This window comes from Cynocephalus volans, chromosome 2 (genome assembly GCF_027409185.1).
Source record: "Cynocephalus volans isolate mCynVol1 chromosome 2, mCynVol1.pri, whole genome shotgun sequence".
NCBI classification, from domain to species: Eukaryota; Metazoa; Chordata; class Mammalia; order Dermoptera; family Cynocephalidae; genus Cynocephalus; species Cynocephalus volans.
This window is the reverse complement of record NC_084461.1, coordinates 33,779,035-33,792,438: the sequence shown is the minus strand read 5'-3', so window position 1 is coordinate 33,792,438 and position 13,404 is coordinate 33,779,035. Positions and strand designations below refer to the sequence as shown.

The window sequence follows — 13,404 nt, the reverse complement described above, 5'->3', positions numbered from 1 at the left end:
TCTGAACACCTGAGGGACCCTGACCATTTTCCTTCACTTTCCCTACAAGGCTGATAAAGAATGTTCAATTACAGGGGGGGGAAAAAAACCCAAAACTTAAGTACATTTTCTTTGTAAAATGTGTGTAAATTTGCCATCTTCTCACTCTACCATAAAAGAAGCCAGCCTGAAGGCAGGGCAGAGTGAGAAGAATTAGAGAAAAGTGGAACAAGAGCTTTGCCCAAACAAAACTGGCATGAAACTCGCTGAACCTCTGCGTTAATGAGCCAGTCAGCTTCAATTATTGTTTAAAGCCAGTTTGTGTGGGGTTTTCTGTTATTTAAAATCTGTTACTTAAGATGGCTGGCCGGTAAGGCGATCCAAACCTTTATAGGCGTTCAATAATATTTATCTCAGCAAATTGTAGTCACTCCTACATATTTTTAAAGAACAAATAAATGTGTGGAGCAGTCAACTCCAGAATCACACCAATACTTCTAGGTCTGATGGCCAAACAGCGAAATCAGCCACAGTTACCCCATTGTTATCACATCTTAAGACCTATAAATGGGAACACAGAATAGGTTCGGATTTCTTAGTTCCAGAATTTTTCTGGTTGATACTTTTTGTGCTAACTCTAGCAAGACTTATGTAAAGAACTCGTGATTTGGGGGTGGACCAGAACCACCTCAGTTCTATAACCTTCTCCTATCCTGTATTTTGTTTGCTAAAATAAACCAGTCTACTGGCTCTCCAGTGCAGAGGACAGGGAGATTTACAGGGCAGAACATACCTGGTGTAGCTGAGCGTCACAACGTAATACCTTCAAAAACCAGGCCCCTAACATAAACACTTGAAGAGGGCGAGTGGGGAACAGAGAGCATGCCACCGACTAAACCATTCAAGTCTAAGCCATACAAAAATGCATTTCCAGGCCAAACATGGCCTTAGGGTTGCCCTTTTGTGTCCCCTTTCCCAATCAGTCGGCTGGACCAGGACAGGGGCTGCGGAGGCGAAAACAGTGTAGGGTATAAGTCAGTAGGGTAGCGGGTACAGAAAATGCTTTCTTCAGTTTTCTAAGTTGCCCACCTGATCTGTGGAGGGCAGCGTACACCCCTTTGTTCTCGGGTCTGAGGAGATCTCGGCTAGGGATGTGACATCCTGTGAACTACGTATTAGTTGATTAGTAAACGGTTCCCCGGCAAAGAGCCGCACAATGCGTGGCCCGCGAAAGATGAGCGTCTGAGAGACGCGTGGGTGCAGAAGTGCATACAGATGGACCGGCCCAAGCTGAGGAGGGGACGAAGGGCATGCAGACTGTGAGCCGCAAGGCAGCTCCGAGGCCGAGGGGCGGGAACCTGGAGGGACCCGGTGGATAAAACGGAGTGAGGAAGACGGACAGCTTCCCGCCCGCGCTCCGGCCGGCTCCGAGCAGGCGCCGTGGCGGCGTCCGCGCCCCGCCCCTCGCCCCGCCCCCTGCCCCGCCCCCTGCCCCGCCCCCTGCCCCGCCCTCCACCGTCGCCAGGACGCAGGATCGCGTCAGGGCGGGCGGCTGGACCCTGCAGGCTAACCGCGCTGACCGCGTTGCGCTCGGCCTCGCCGCGCCGGACCGACCTGGCCCCGACAGGTAACCGCCCGCAGATTCCTAGTCCCCACGTCCCTGGCCTCCTCCGGACGCCGTCCTGCCCGAGGAGTCCTCGGGTCTCTGTAAACCCTAGTATCTTGCACGTCCGCAACCTCCCTCATGCCCCGCCGCCTCTCGCCGCACCCGGCCCCTCGTGCATTGCCACTGGCCGGTCCTGGCCAGTCCTTCTCGCGCTGGGCCTTCCTCAGCCTCTCCGGCCTCGTCCTCCCGCTGCCGCATCAAAGTCTGACGGAGCCCGGGAGGGAGCCCCGAAGGGCCGGTCCGCCCCGGCCTCCCAAGCTCTCGTCCGGCTCCCAAGGCCTACCCCGCAGGAGCTCATGGGACACTTTAGAGGGGGCTTTGGGGATGGCTCCTGCGAGGTTGTCACGGGGAAACCCAAGCTGGTCATAAACTGAGTGCTGAGGAATAGACTCGTTAGTGGTGGGAATCACAGGAGAACTTATTCTCGAAATTGCATTCGCCAATTTGTTTGAAATAAAGGCATTTTTGCTTTTTTGTAGACTTAGATTACTCCTAACATTTTGTGAATGTGATAGAATTTATTATAATTTTCTTTCTTTCGGCAAGTAATGTTGTTTCATGATGTCTTGATTACTGGATAGTAGGCTGGCTGGTTTAGCTCAATTGATTAGAGCACAGCTTTATGTACACCAAAGTCACGGGTTCGAATCCCCATACCGGCAGGTAGCCGCAAGAACAAAACAAAGGAAAATGTATATCATCCATCCGTAGCGGTCGTGTTTTGAGAGGCAGTTCATTGTGTAGGAGAAATAACCTTTGCTACGTAAAGGGAGATGATTTTTAGAATTCTAGAACATGGAAGGCCATCCATCATCAAATCCTGTAGGGCTCTAACCTCAAATCTTGAAGTGGTTAGCTGCCTTTTTATCCTTTACATTTTAATTGCAAAAGTTGCATTTACGTATACATCTGGAGTATTTTAAAATCTCTGCATGATTAAGTATATACTGCATGTCTCATATCTAGGAGCGGCAAGGACTATTTTTTAAAAATATAACCATAATAGAATTATCACACAGCACAAAAATTAACATTAATTTTTAAATATCATCTAATAGAATCTATTAGACTGGAATCACAGGTAGAATCTAATGATTCTAACTGAATCATCATGTTCAGCTTTCCCCTATTTTTAAAATTCTAAATAATTTCATCTTTAAGGAAAGGTTGCCAGAGTAGTATATCTTTACCCAGATTGACCAGTTGTTTATATTTTGCCCATGCTTTATCTTTCTCCTTATATATGTGCACACACACAAATTTTTTCTGAACTATTTGAGAATGGGTTATCATGCTTCTTTCCCCCTTAATACTCAGTATAGTATGCATTGCCTAAGAGCAGTGATGTTCTTTTACATAAGCAAGTAAAGTTATCAAATTCAGGAAATTTAGCATCGATCCATTACTTTATCTATGCTGTAGTTCATATTCTGTTTTTGTCAGTTGTCACAATAACATCCTTTATAGCAAATTTTCTGGTCCCAGCCCCTTTATAGCAAATTTTCTGGTCCCGGATACAGTTTAGGATATTACATTGCATTTAGTTATCTTGTATGGTAAATATTAACTTTGGGATAGCTCATGTGCTTTTCTTTCTCATGATACTGCCTTAAAAAAATAGCCCATTATTTTATATTTTCCTCAGTTTGGATTTGTTTCCTTATGAGTAAGCTTAGGTTTGCATTTTTGGACTGGAATACTATATAAGTAATGTTATGTCCTTTTTAGGTAATCACATCTAGAAGGGCAGATGTCTGTCCCTTGTTGGTTAAGATGTATCCCTTTTCTCTGCTGTATTTTTTTGTTTGTTTTGTTTTGTTTGCAAATTATTCAGTAATTGGTGGAGAGATCCTAGACTATGTAAATATCCTTTTCTTCATCAGATTCCTACCTCTCCCTCATTTAGCATTCATTGATGATTCTTGCCAGAATCAGTTTTTAGTATGATGGTGCAAAGTGGTGACTTTCCACATTGACTACCATATTGGTATGGGCTCATTTTTACTTTATTTAATGGGTTGTAACAGGTTGCTCATTTATTTTGGTACAGTATCCCAGAGTTGGCCCTTCAAGCTGGTTCCTGTTTCTTTTTGACATGCCCCCACCATGTTTACTTCCTTGCTTTGGAACAATATTTTCCAGGTACACAGACTTCCTTCACTACCTTAACCCTGAACTCAGCTATTTGTCCAAGGAGCCCTGGGCTTGGTTCCTCTTAGTGAGAAATGGTATTTGAAAACCAAGATCTGAGTGCTAGGTAAGCTCATTGCTACTGGGGTGTCATTGCTTCTAGGCCCTTTAGAATACAGACTTAGAAATCATGAGTTTTTATACTAATACTTACAATTCTAATTCAGTCCCTCAGGGCTCTTCCTTACCTTCCTCATTCTCTATCTGTATGCTCTTTCTTCCATAGTGAAGAATTCTGGCTCCCATTAACATTATTAGTCCATACACACTAATTTACTCAGTCTTACAGTGTATTTAGTTATATACATAACAGTTTCTCCCGTCTCCCCACTTTAGAAAATGCCATTTATTTCCTGAGAAACTGCATCATTATGTTTTTCTGATGTGTTTAAGATGTTCTTTCATTCTCTTTGTTTCCTGTCAAGTGGTATTTAGATTTAGACACAGATTCAGGTTCAGTTTTTAATTTTTATCTTTGCAAGAATATTTCACAGATGGCTCTGTGCACTTCCTACCTACATAGCATCATGTCAGGTGGAATATAATGTGTATGTGTCTCACTGTTAGTAATTTTAAGATTGAATAGTGGGTTTAAGGTATGTCAGTGCACCTATTATAAAGTTCCCAGTCTACTTTCATCAGTAGTTTTAGCAGCCACTGATAACTGTTGACTGGATCTGTTATTTCATTAGGAGCTGCAAACGACTTTTTTTTTTTTTTTGAAGGCTGGCCGGTGCAGGGAAAAAATGATATTTTTCTAATGCTATCATTCCTCTTGCATTTGGTTAGCTCTTTTGAAATAATTTCTTTTATGTATAATGTTTATATTTAAATCTTTTATTTGTAAAAATAGTGTCTAAGGAGGTAGTCACCTAGACTCAGAGTTGAGCAATTGAAAAATAAAATGCTAAAGTATAAAATATGAGAACAGCTAGTATCTGGGTTTTTAAAAAAATATTTATTTACTTTGGCAGTTGGCCAAGTAAGGGGATCTGAACCCGTGACCTTGGTGTTATAAAGCTGTGCTCTAACTAGCTGAACTAATTGGCATCCTAATAACTGAGCTAGCATCTTACTAGGTTGTTGTGAGAAGTACCTGAGTAGTCTTTTAAAGCTTGTTTTATTAATAAAAAAAGATTCACCTGTGTTCTTGTTAAAGATTAATCATACCAAATAAACTCAATTTTTTTTCGGATTTCATAGACCAAGTGAAATTAGGAAGATAGAACTTTAAAAAAAAAAAGGAAGAAATAAGGCTATGATTGTTGAGGCCAATGACCACATGCCATCATTGTTCAAAATTTCTCAATTTTTAAATTAAGAAAAATTTAAACAGTCACAAACTTACAGGAAAGTTGCAAATATAGTACAAAGAATTTTTTTTTTGGTGGCTGGCTGGTACAGGGATTGAAACAAAGAAATTTCTTTAATGAACCATGTGAATGAGTGAATGACAAGCTGATGTTCTCTTACTCCTGAATATTTGTGTATTTTCTGTAAACAAGGACATTGTCCTAACTGCAGGATAACCATCCAAATCAGAAAATTAAGTGTATCACAGCCATGTAGTCCTCAGTTTCTCTTCCTATTCATGTGTTTCCAGTTGTCCAAAACTGTGCTTTCTAACAAAAGAATCAAGTTTACAATTACTCATTGTGTTTAGTTTCCTGGTCTTTTATTTAGGATCAGTTCCTCAGTCTTTTCTCAACTTTTATGACCTTGACCCTTTAGAACGTTACAGATCAGTTATTTTGTAGACTGTCCCTCAGTTTGGGTTTGCCTGATGTTTCCTTATGATTAAATTTAGGTTATGTATCTTTAGCACATATGGCACAGAGGTCTTATTTCATCTATTAGGTGGCACATGATTTCCATTTGTTTTCTTTCCTTTCTTTTTTTTTTTTTTTGGCAGCTGGCTGGTACAGGGACCTTGGTGTTCTCAGCACCAACGTCTAACCAGCTGAGCTGACCGGCCAGCCCCGTCCTATTTGTGATAATGTTCATTTTGATCTTTGGATTAAATGGAGACTGCCTGGTGCCTTCACTGTAAAGTTACTCTTTTTCCCGTTGTAATTAATAAGTATAATAGGGAGATACTTTGAAACTATGCAAATTTTCATTTTTTATCAAATGTTTATTTATTTATATGGATTCAGTTTCCTATTTTAATTCACGGATTTTAATACATTATTATAATTTGTTTTGATGTTCAGATTGTCCTCAGTTTGGTCAGTGAAATTCCCTTTCAGAATGCTTTATGTGCCCTCCCCCTGCTTGGGCTCAACTCGCTGTGCTGGACTGTCCTGTGCATGAACATCCTCCCAAGGTTATGCTCTCCTCACCCTGCATCCTGACTACGGACTCTCACCTGAATATACTCTTCAGCGGCTTGGGCTCTAATATACTGTTCTTGGCGTCTGCTGCAACCATCCCCACACCCAGCACGGGGGTTTGCTAGGCATCTCACTTCATGCTCACTTCAAGTCTCAGGACTTCATTTTTATGTGAGCTAATTTGGACTTTCTCACAGTTTGGTGGGCTCAGGGCAGTTTGACTGCTTACATGGTGGTGATCGAAGGCTTCACAAGTGATTATTGCAGGGAGCAAGGTAGAAGCTGAATTGCCCTCTATGATTTAGCCTTGGAAAATGCATACCTAGCATCACTTCCATTATACTCTCTTGGTCAAAATAGTCAAAGAAATCTGACCCAGTTTCAAAGAGATACAGACCACAGCACTCAGTGGGAGAAATACCAAAATCACAGTAAGAGCATGTGGGATGGGAGATATTGTCGTGGCCATCTTTGGAAAATACAGCCTACCGTACTGAGAAAGACAAATTACATTGAAACTTTATTGTCAAGATCCTTTCCTAGTCATGTTTATCTTCATTGTCTTAGAAATTACTTGTCAAGAAAGCAAATACATTTTGCCTGCCTGTTCATGGTAATAAGATGAGATACTGAATGTATTGTCAGTCTCTCACCTTAAAAAGAGAATTAATTTGAGCTGTTGAAAAAGTAATTATCAAAACTATGAAAATTCTAAATTAAGATGCTCAGTAAATGTTATGGGCTATTTATTATTATTATTACTACTACTATTATTTACAGCTTCTTGTTACATCCTTAATATCTTAACAAGCATGGAGATAAGATTGGAAGTTTTGACATCAACAAGTATCAAGCAGAAAAAACCCTGGCCACGAGTCTCCTGGTTGGGACAGGTAGGTTTTTCTTTATTCACACTAGTTTATACTTGTGTATGTTAAGTGTGTGTTTTGCTTGTAAGATGTAGGAATGTTCTATGGCCTTAAGGAAGTTAGGACAGCTGGTTGGCTCAGCTGTTTAGAGCGCAGCCTTCTAACACCAAGGTGAAGGGTTTGGATCCCCATACTGGCCAGCCACCAAAAGAAAGAAATAAAACATGGTCTTTAGAAGGATTACCTACCTGCCCACTGAACAGGGTTTTGTGTTTCTTTTGTTTTTATTATAATGAGCAAGTTAGCTTTTCCAGAAAGTTAGGTGGTCTGTCTAGAAGAAAACTTTAACTTCAAAAAAAATTTTTTATATTATGTTTAAGTAGGTTGAGATGGTATATATCAAAAGGGAATATTTAATCTCCTGAACTAATTACCAGAATAATCAGTGGAGTTTCCTCCTATTGTGATTTTCATGAGTGAGCTACAAAGTGTCCTTAGAACTAGGATATAAGAGATGGTCCACAGTACATTAATAAATACATTAATAATTGATAATAATACATTAGTAACACCATTTATAGTATATGGGGTACATTCCTCACCTTAGGGAAAGTGGGGAAACCTATAAAATCCTCTTAGAATTTATAAAGATTATTGAAATAAAGTATAAAATTTCCTGTGAGAAATTATATCACTAATTAACTTCTCCTGGAACAGGAGTGCTCAAACTTTAGGATGCATCAGAATGATCTGGAGAGATTGTTAGAACACAGGTTGCTGGGCCTTACTCCCAAGATTACCAATTCAGTAGCTCTGCGGTAGGGTTGGATAATTTGAGTTTTCTTTTTTTTTTCTTTCTTTCTTTTTCTTTTTTGAAAAGATGACCGGTAAGGGGATCCTAACCCTTGACTTGGTGTTGTCAGCACCACGCTCCCCCAAGTGAACCAACTGGCCATCCCTATATAGGGATCTGAACCTGTGGTCCTGGTGCCATCAGCACCACACTTGCCCAAGTGAGCCACGGGCCAGTCCTGATAATTTGTGCTTTCTAACCAGTTCTCAAGTGTTACCGATGTTGCTGGCTTAGTGATACTTTGATAAACCACTGTCCTAGAGTACAAAGTACTTCAAAAAGTTTACGGAAAGATTCATATTATCATTTAATTCTATTTTTCCACGAACTTTTTGAAGTACCCTCGTATATGAAAACAAGGTTAATTCAAAACAGCCTACTTTTTCTAGATAATAAAAAATGATCAGAGTCAATGGTTTTTGACTTTCAGAAGCCATATATATATTTAAGTAAATAATTGAAAACTTGCCTATACTACGTTGTAACTGATGAGATTAAACAGGCAATAACCCAGTTTTAGCTAGCAAAATTGGAGAACACTCCTATAATTTTAAACTTCAAAGAAATTTAAATGCATCCTTACCTAGTAATTCTAACAAGAACTATTTTAAAATAGAATGAAATATCTTCACGTTACTGTAGGGTATCAACCTTAATGTTCGTTTTATTATTTGTGGTACAAATGCATAATCTTCCTTAAATGTTATTTTGTTTTCCTTTCTGTGATAATTTATTTAGACGAGGTTGAGTTAACTTCTGGCACCTTTTAAATCCTTCATATGTTTCTTCTCTTAGGAAAATGAAGCTGTTTTTCTTTTGGATGATAAATTCATAAATGAAATTAATTTGCTCTCAGGAAGGACAAAGAAGAAAATTCCTAGTCTGCAGCCTTTGTTGAAGGATGTTGTTGTCCTAACAACGTCCAATAATGGTTAAGTAATACTGATCTTTTCAAAATGCTAGATTAACTATATTTGTTAATAATTTATGGTAATATTAAGGAAAATATCAGATTGTTAGTATTGCATTTCATTTTTTTCTTTGACTTCAAAATTCAAACTTTCTGAATTTATTCTGAGGCATTAATTAGATGAATGCACAAAGATGTACATGTAAGAATGTTCATTATAGTGCATTTCATTTTTGGAAACAGATGCCTGGCTGGCTGGGGTACTCACTACTGGGGAACTTTTCCTTTGGAACAAAGATCAAGATTGTTTGAAAACTATACAAGTAACTGAAAAGCCTAAGGAAATGATTAAAGCTACAATAGGTGGGAATTTTTTATTTATTTAAATCGGTTTAACTAGGAGAAATAGAAAAGAGGATGAAACATTTTTCTGTTACTACTATATTTTGAAAATTTATCTCTACATGTGTGTATGTATATCTGTATGTATATATATTTTTGTGTCTCTCTGTATTTTTATATATATACTTCAAGTTGAATCTAGGTATCACAGATAAACATCACCAAAAATTTTATATATATTTATATATATATATATATAAGAAGAAGAAAAGTTTGGTGTGCTTAACATTTCTGTGGTAACAGTGGGTTCCTAATATCACATAGGTACTTGATAAATGTTATTCTTGTTTGTACGTTAAATTTATTACTAATGCCTTAAGTTTTAACAATCTGAATGGTAATATCATTTGGGTTTCTTATTGTGAGAATAGGTAAATTATGTACTTTCTTGGGGAGATTCAGACTTCAGAAGTTTAATTACTTTTTCTTTTTCTTTTTTTTAGCAAACTCTTTGCAACTGTACTTGTATGTATCTGGAAGTGGGAAAAGAGTTCTGCTTGTAACACCTTCTGGATGCATATTGCTTTGGGAATATTTGGAATCAAAGAATATTTTATCTTCTAAAAGCCTTTCATTGGTGGGTCCATGGTCCCAGATCATACCTGAAGAAGCAATTCTTTTGCCTTCCACTGAAGATAAAGAAGCTGTAGTGAATGCTGTTTTTATAAAAAATGAGGTAAAATTCATATCAAACTGGGTATTACAGGGGTTGAGATCTCAAACTCTAAGAACAGACTCTCTCTGAAGCTATTTACTGAGAGTGTTTAATGAAATAGCTTCACTCTCTGTGAAGCTATTTACTGAGAGTGTTTAATGGCATAGCTATGTAACTTTAGCACCATTGTCATAGTAATTGTGAAATTATTGTATGGGAAATATTTTTATATTTCTTGGGTTACATTTTTTAAAAATGTTTATTAAACCTGGTTTGAAATTAGAACTTCCTTCTTCTTTCCCTGTTTTAAAAATATAACTTGTTTTGTAGTTTAACAAGGTAAATTGGGGTGATATTAAATAAGACATTTAATTCCTAGGAAATAACAGATTCATTAACTAAAAAAAAAAAAATTGTAATAGCTGTTTGTTAGTCTTTGCGTGTGTATGTGTGTGTGTGTGTGTGTATATATATATATATATATATATATAGGCTGACATTTTATTACCCAATTCATTATTGTTAGAAATTGCATTTGAAGTTTTATTGTCCCTCCCCTGGGGTGGTGCCCTATATTTAAATAATATAAAACTATAAAAGGAGAGAAAAATAAGTATATAAGAATATTTCTATCCCTGTATTGGCCAGCCACCAAATTATATATATACGTATTTCTAGTTATAGTCACAATTAATGGCAATATTTGCTTAAGAGCATAAGTTGCAATCAGATTTACCATTTGGGACCTTCTGCTGGCTAAGAAAAAAATTACTTAGTCTTTAGCTAATGTTAAGAATAAAAATACAGGGAAGGATCCCAGTATTTTTTATTTATTTAAGATGAGAATTATATTTATATATTTTTTATATCTTGATTTGTTTTCAGTTTAATTTTATACTAAAGTATATTAAATTTATCAACAGTTATTTGGAGACTGCTGCCTGTGTTCATTTACTTTTTATTCTGGGGAATGTTTGAAGTTAATATTTCTAGCAGTTCAGTGGCATGAAAATGCATTTACACCTACAAGGTGAGGCAAATGTTTCCTTCATCCTTATTTTCTATCCCTTTTAAAACAGCATTATTTTTGGCCCATATATCCATAATAAGATTTGTAAATATTAATGTGAATTTCAATTTCTGAGGCTTTACAAATCCTTTCTTCCCATTTTTCATTTCTACATATTTAATCTACGAAGCTTTTTTTGTTTTTGTTTATTTCTCTTCTTGGAAGTGAGAACGTGTAAAAGATAATACGGGCTATGGTCTTACTTGTCTTACTTAAGACTATAAAGAATATTTGGAAAATAATTTAGTTGAAATTTAAAAGGGGCATAGATAGCTATGTGGATTTACTATTGTTCCTTTTAAGTGCTAAAGTTTTTTTTTAAATTAAAAATAGCTTTATTCTAAAAAGCAACAAAATTGGAAAAAACACATAAAAAGCTTACAGTGCCTAAGTAAGGTTTAGTAAAATGGCATGATTTGTTTTCTCTGCTTGCTTTATTTTTATGCCAACAGTACTTTATTAAGATATGATTTACATAAAGTTACATGAACAAATCTTAAGTGTGCAGCTAAATGGACTTTGATAAATATATACACCTAGGCGACCTCCATTCAGATCAAATGTGGGTCATTGACATTATCCCCAAAAGTTCCCTCTTCTCTACTTTTTTAATCCCTGTAAAAATGTTTGTTATTATGTAGAAATATGTTTATGTAAACCTTTAGTGGAAGCAAGTATATTTTGGATTGACTATGGAACATGGCTCTGTTAATAAAACTCTGATTTTGAACTTGTTTAACTAACTGGCAGCTGCTCTTTTATGCCCTGGATGAAACTTCTGAAAGGTCTTTAAGAGGCCCTCTAAATATATGTGCACATGTAGGAATTTAGGTGGACCCTCTAATTTTTTGTAATGAACTATATGTCAGTTTAAAAGTTACCATACTTCTTGTTTTCAATCATTTCATTACTTTCTTAGATCATTGCCATACCATGTTCATTGGGCACAACAAGACTGTCATCTGTGCAGTCTAATTCCTAAATGTGAATCAGTAAAGTCAAGAGGAGCTCTAATTTCTGCCTTTTCAAGAGACGGCCTTACTCTGGCAGTTACTCTTAATCAGAAAGATCCAAAGGTCGGTAAATATAAATCTGTGTTGGACAATATTATATGAAAGAGGGAGTTTACTGCAGTTTTGCGATGTCTTACTACTACTTTATGTTCTTTAAATTGGTGTTTTCTAATCCAACTTGACCAAGTGTGGATTGGAAAAGTTATTTAAATTAGCTGCCGTAACTTTGAAAAGTTGGCCTTTGGAAGTGAAAGAGGATAAGGGAAAAGGAGGAAAGAAGAGCAGAGTGGTAACTGATGTTCTTAAGGTGGAGTATAAAAGAGCAAAGGGATTTGGGGGGTGGGTCGATATCTCCTTGTCAGTTGGGAAAGACTCCCTACATAGTTTATTAATATAAATAATAGATCTCTAGGTCTCCAGAATTGTAAGTAATGATTACATAAAGTAATTTTAATGGTTTTGCTTTCTTTTTTCCTTTCTAGGCAACTCAGGTATTACTTATAAACACGGTGAATTTTATTACTCTTTGTGGTAGCCTTAAAGGATGTAGTAATAAGAATCCTGTGGTTCCAGCTACACTTATTAGGTAAGAACTCTTTTGTATTTCTAAATAACATTTATGTTTTCTTTTCCAGTAGTTTAACAAGTTTAAGACTCTTATAGTTCAATACATTTCATTTAGATAGAAAATGCAACTTACTTTGATGTTTGTGCTTGATAAATTCTAAAAGTTGCTTGATAAAAGGAAAGCCTTAAAATACTTTAAGGAAAGGTCTTGGTGGGTGAAAGATCCATGAACATATTTTTTTTCTCTTTCATTTCTTTCTGTGTCTTCTTAGGAGGAGTGGAATAATGAGTAGGAAGAGAAATATTGGGCTTAATTGGAGAAGTTGAAATGAAAAACCTTCGGGATTGGGAAGATCATTATTAATATACGGAGGCCGGAGTGTTTATAGCCTCTTAACAAAGTTGCCATCCTCTGCATATGGGTCAATAGAAACATAGGTGGTGATTTTGAATGGCACATGACCAAGCCCTAGGACCTGTGGGTTATGGAGTGGAAAGATTTTCTCTTGGAGCTCCTAACTTCCTTTTCTGAATACCTTCCCATGCTGTTCTCTGAATTTCTAGTTTTCAGCTCCATCCAGCCCTGCCTCTTTATTTTTTTCCCCTTCCCACAAGTTTCTTTCTAAAAGCATTACTGGTCTCAGATCAGTGGTCTGTTTGATTTACGGTGTCCAACATTTTCATGAGGAGGAGCCACTTTTTGTTCTCATGAAACGTTAATATGGCAGGTAGTTAAGGAGAAGTAACAGTGACAGCTTTGGGAAGAGGAAGAGTCTGCTGCTGAGTGGGATTCTAGCAAGCTCCAGAGAGGACAGGCATGGCCTTGAAATCTATCAGTAGATCTTGGTTGTGGACTCCAATAGGATTAAAATTTATTCTGATTAAAATGTGAGTGACT

General features: G+C 37.3%; 1 protein-coding gene across 1 annotated transcript in view; it reads left to right on the top strand.

Moving 5' to 3' along the window:
- Positions 1–6,980: 6,980 nt before the first annotated feature.
- CPLANE1 (ciliogenesis and planar polarity effector complex subunit 1) overlaps positions 6,981–13,404 on the top strand; it is a 117,015-nt gene continuing 110,591 nt past the window's right edge. Inside the window, 7 exon segments of the mRNA XM_063086134.1 lie at positions 6,981–7,061; positions 8,686–8,821; positions 9,044–9,163; positions 9,646–9,878; positions 10,781–10,887; positions 11,846–12,002; positions 12,422–12,525. Coding sequence (XP_062942204.1) covers positions 6,981–7,061; positions 8,686–8,821; positions 9,044–9,163; positions 9,646–9,878; positions 10,781–10,887; positions 11,846–12,002; positions 12,422–12,525 — 938 coding nt within the window.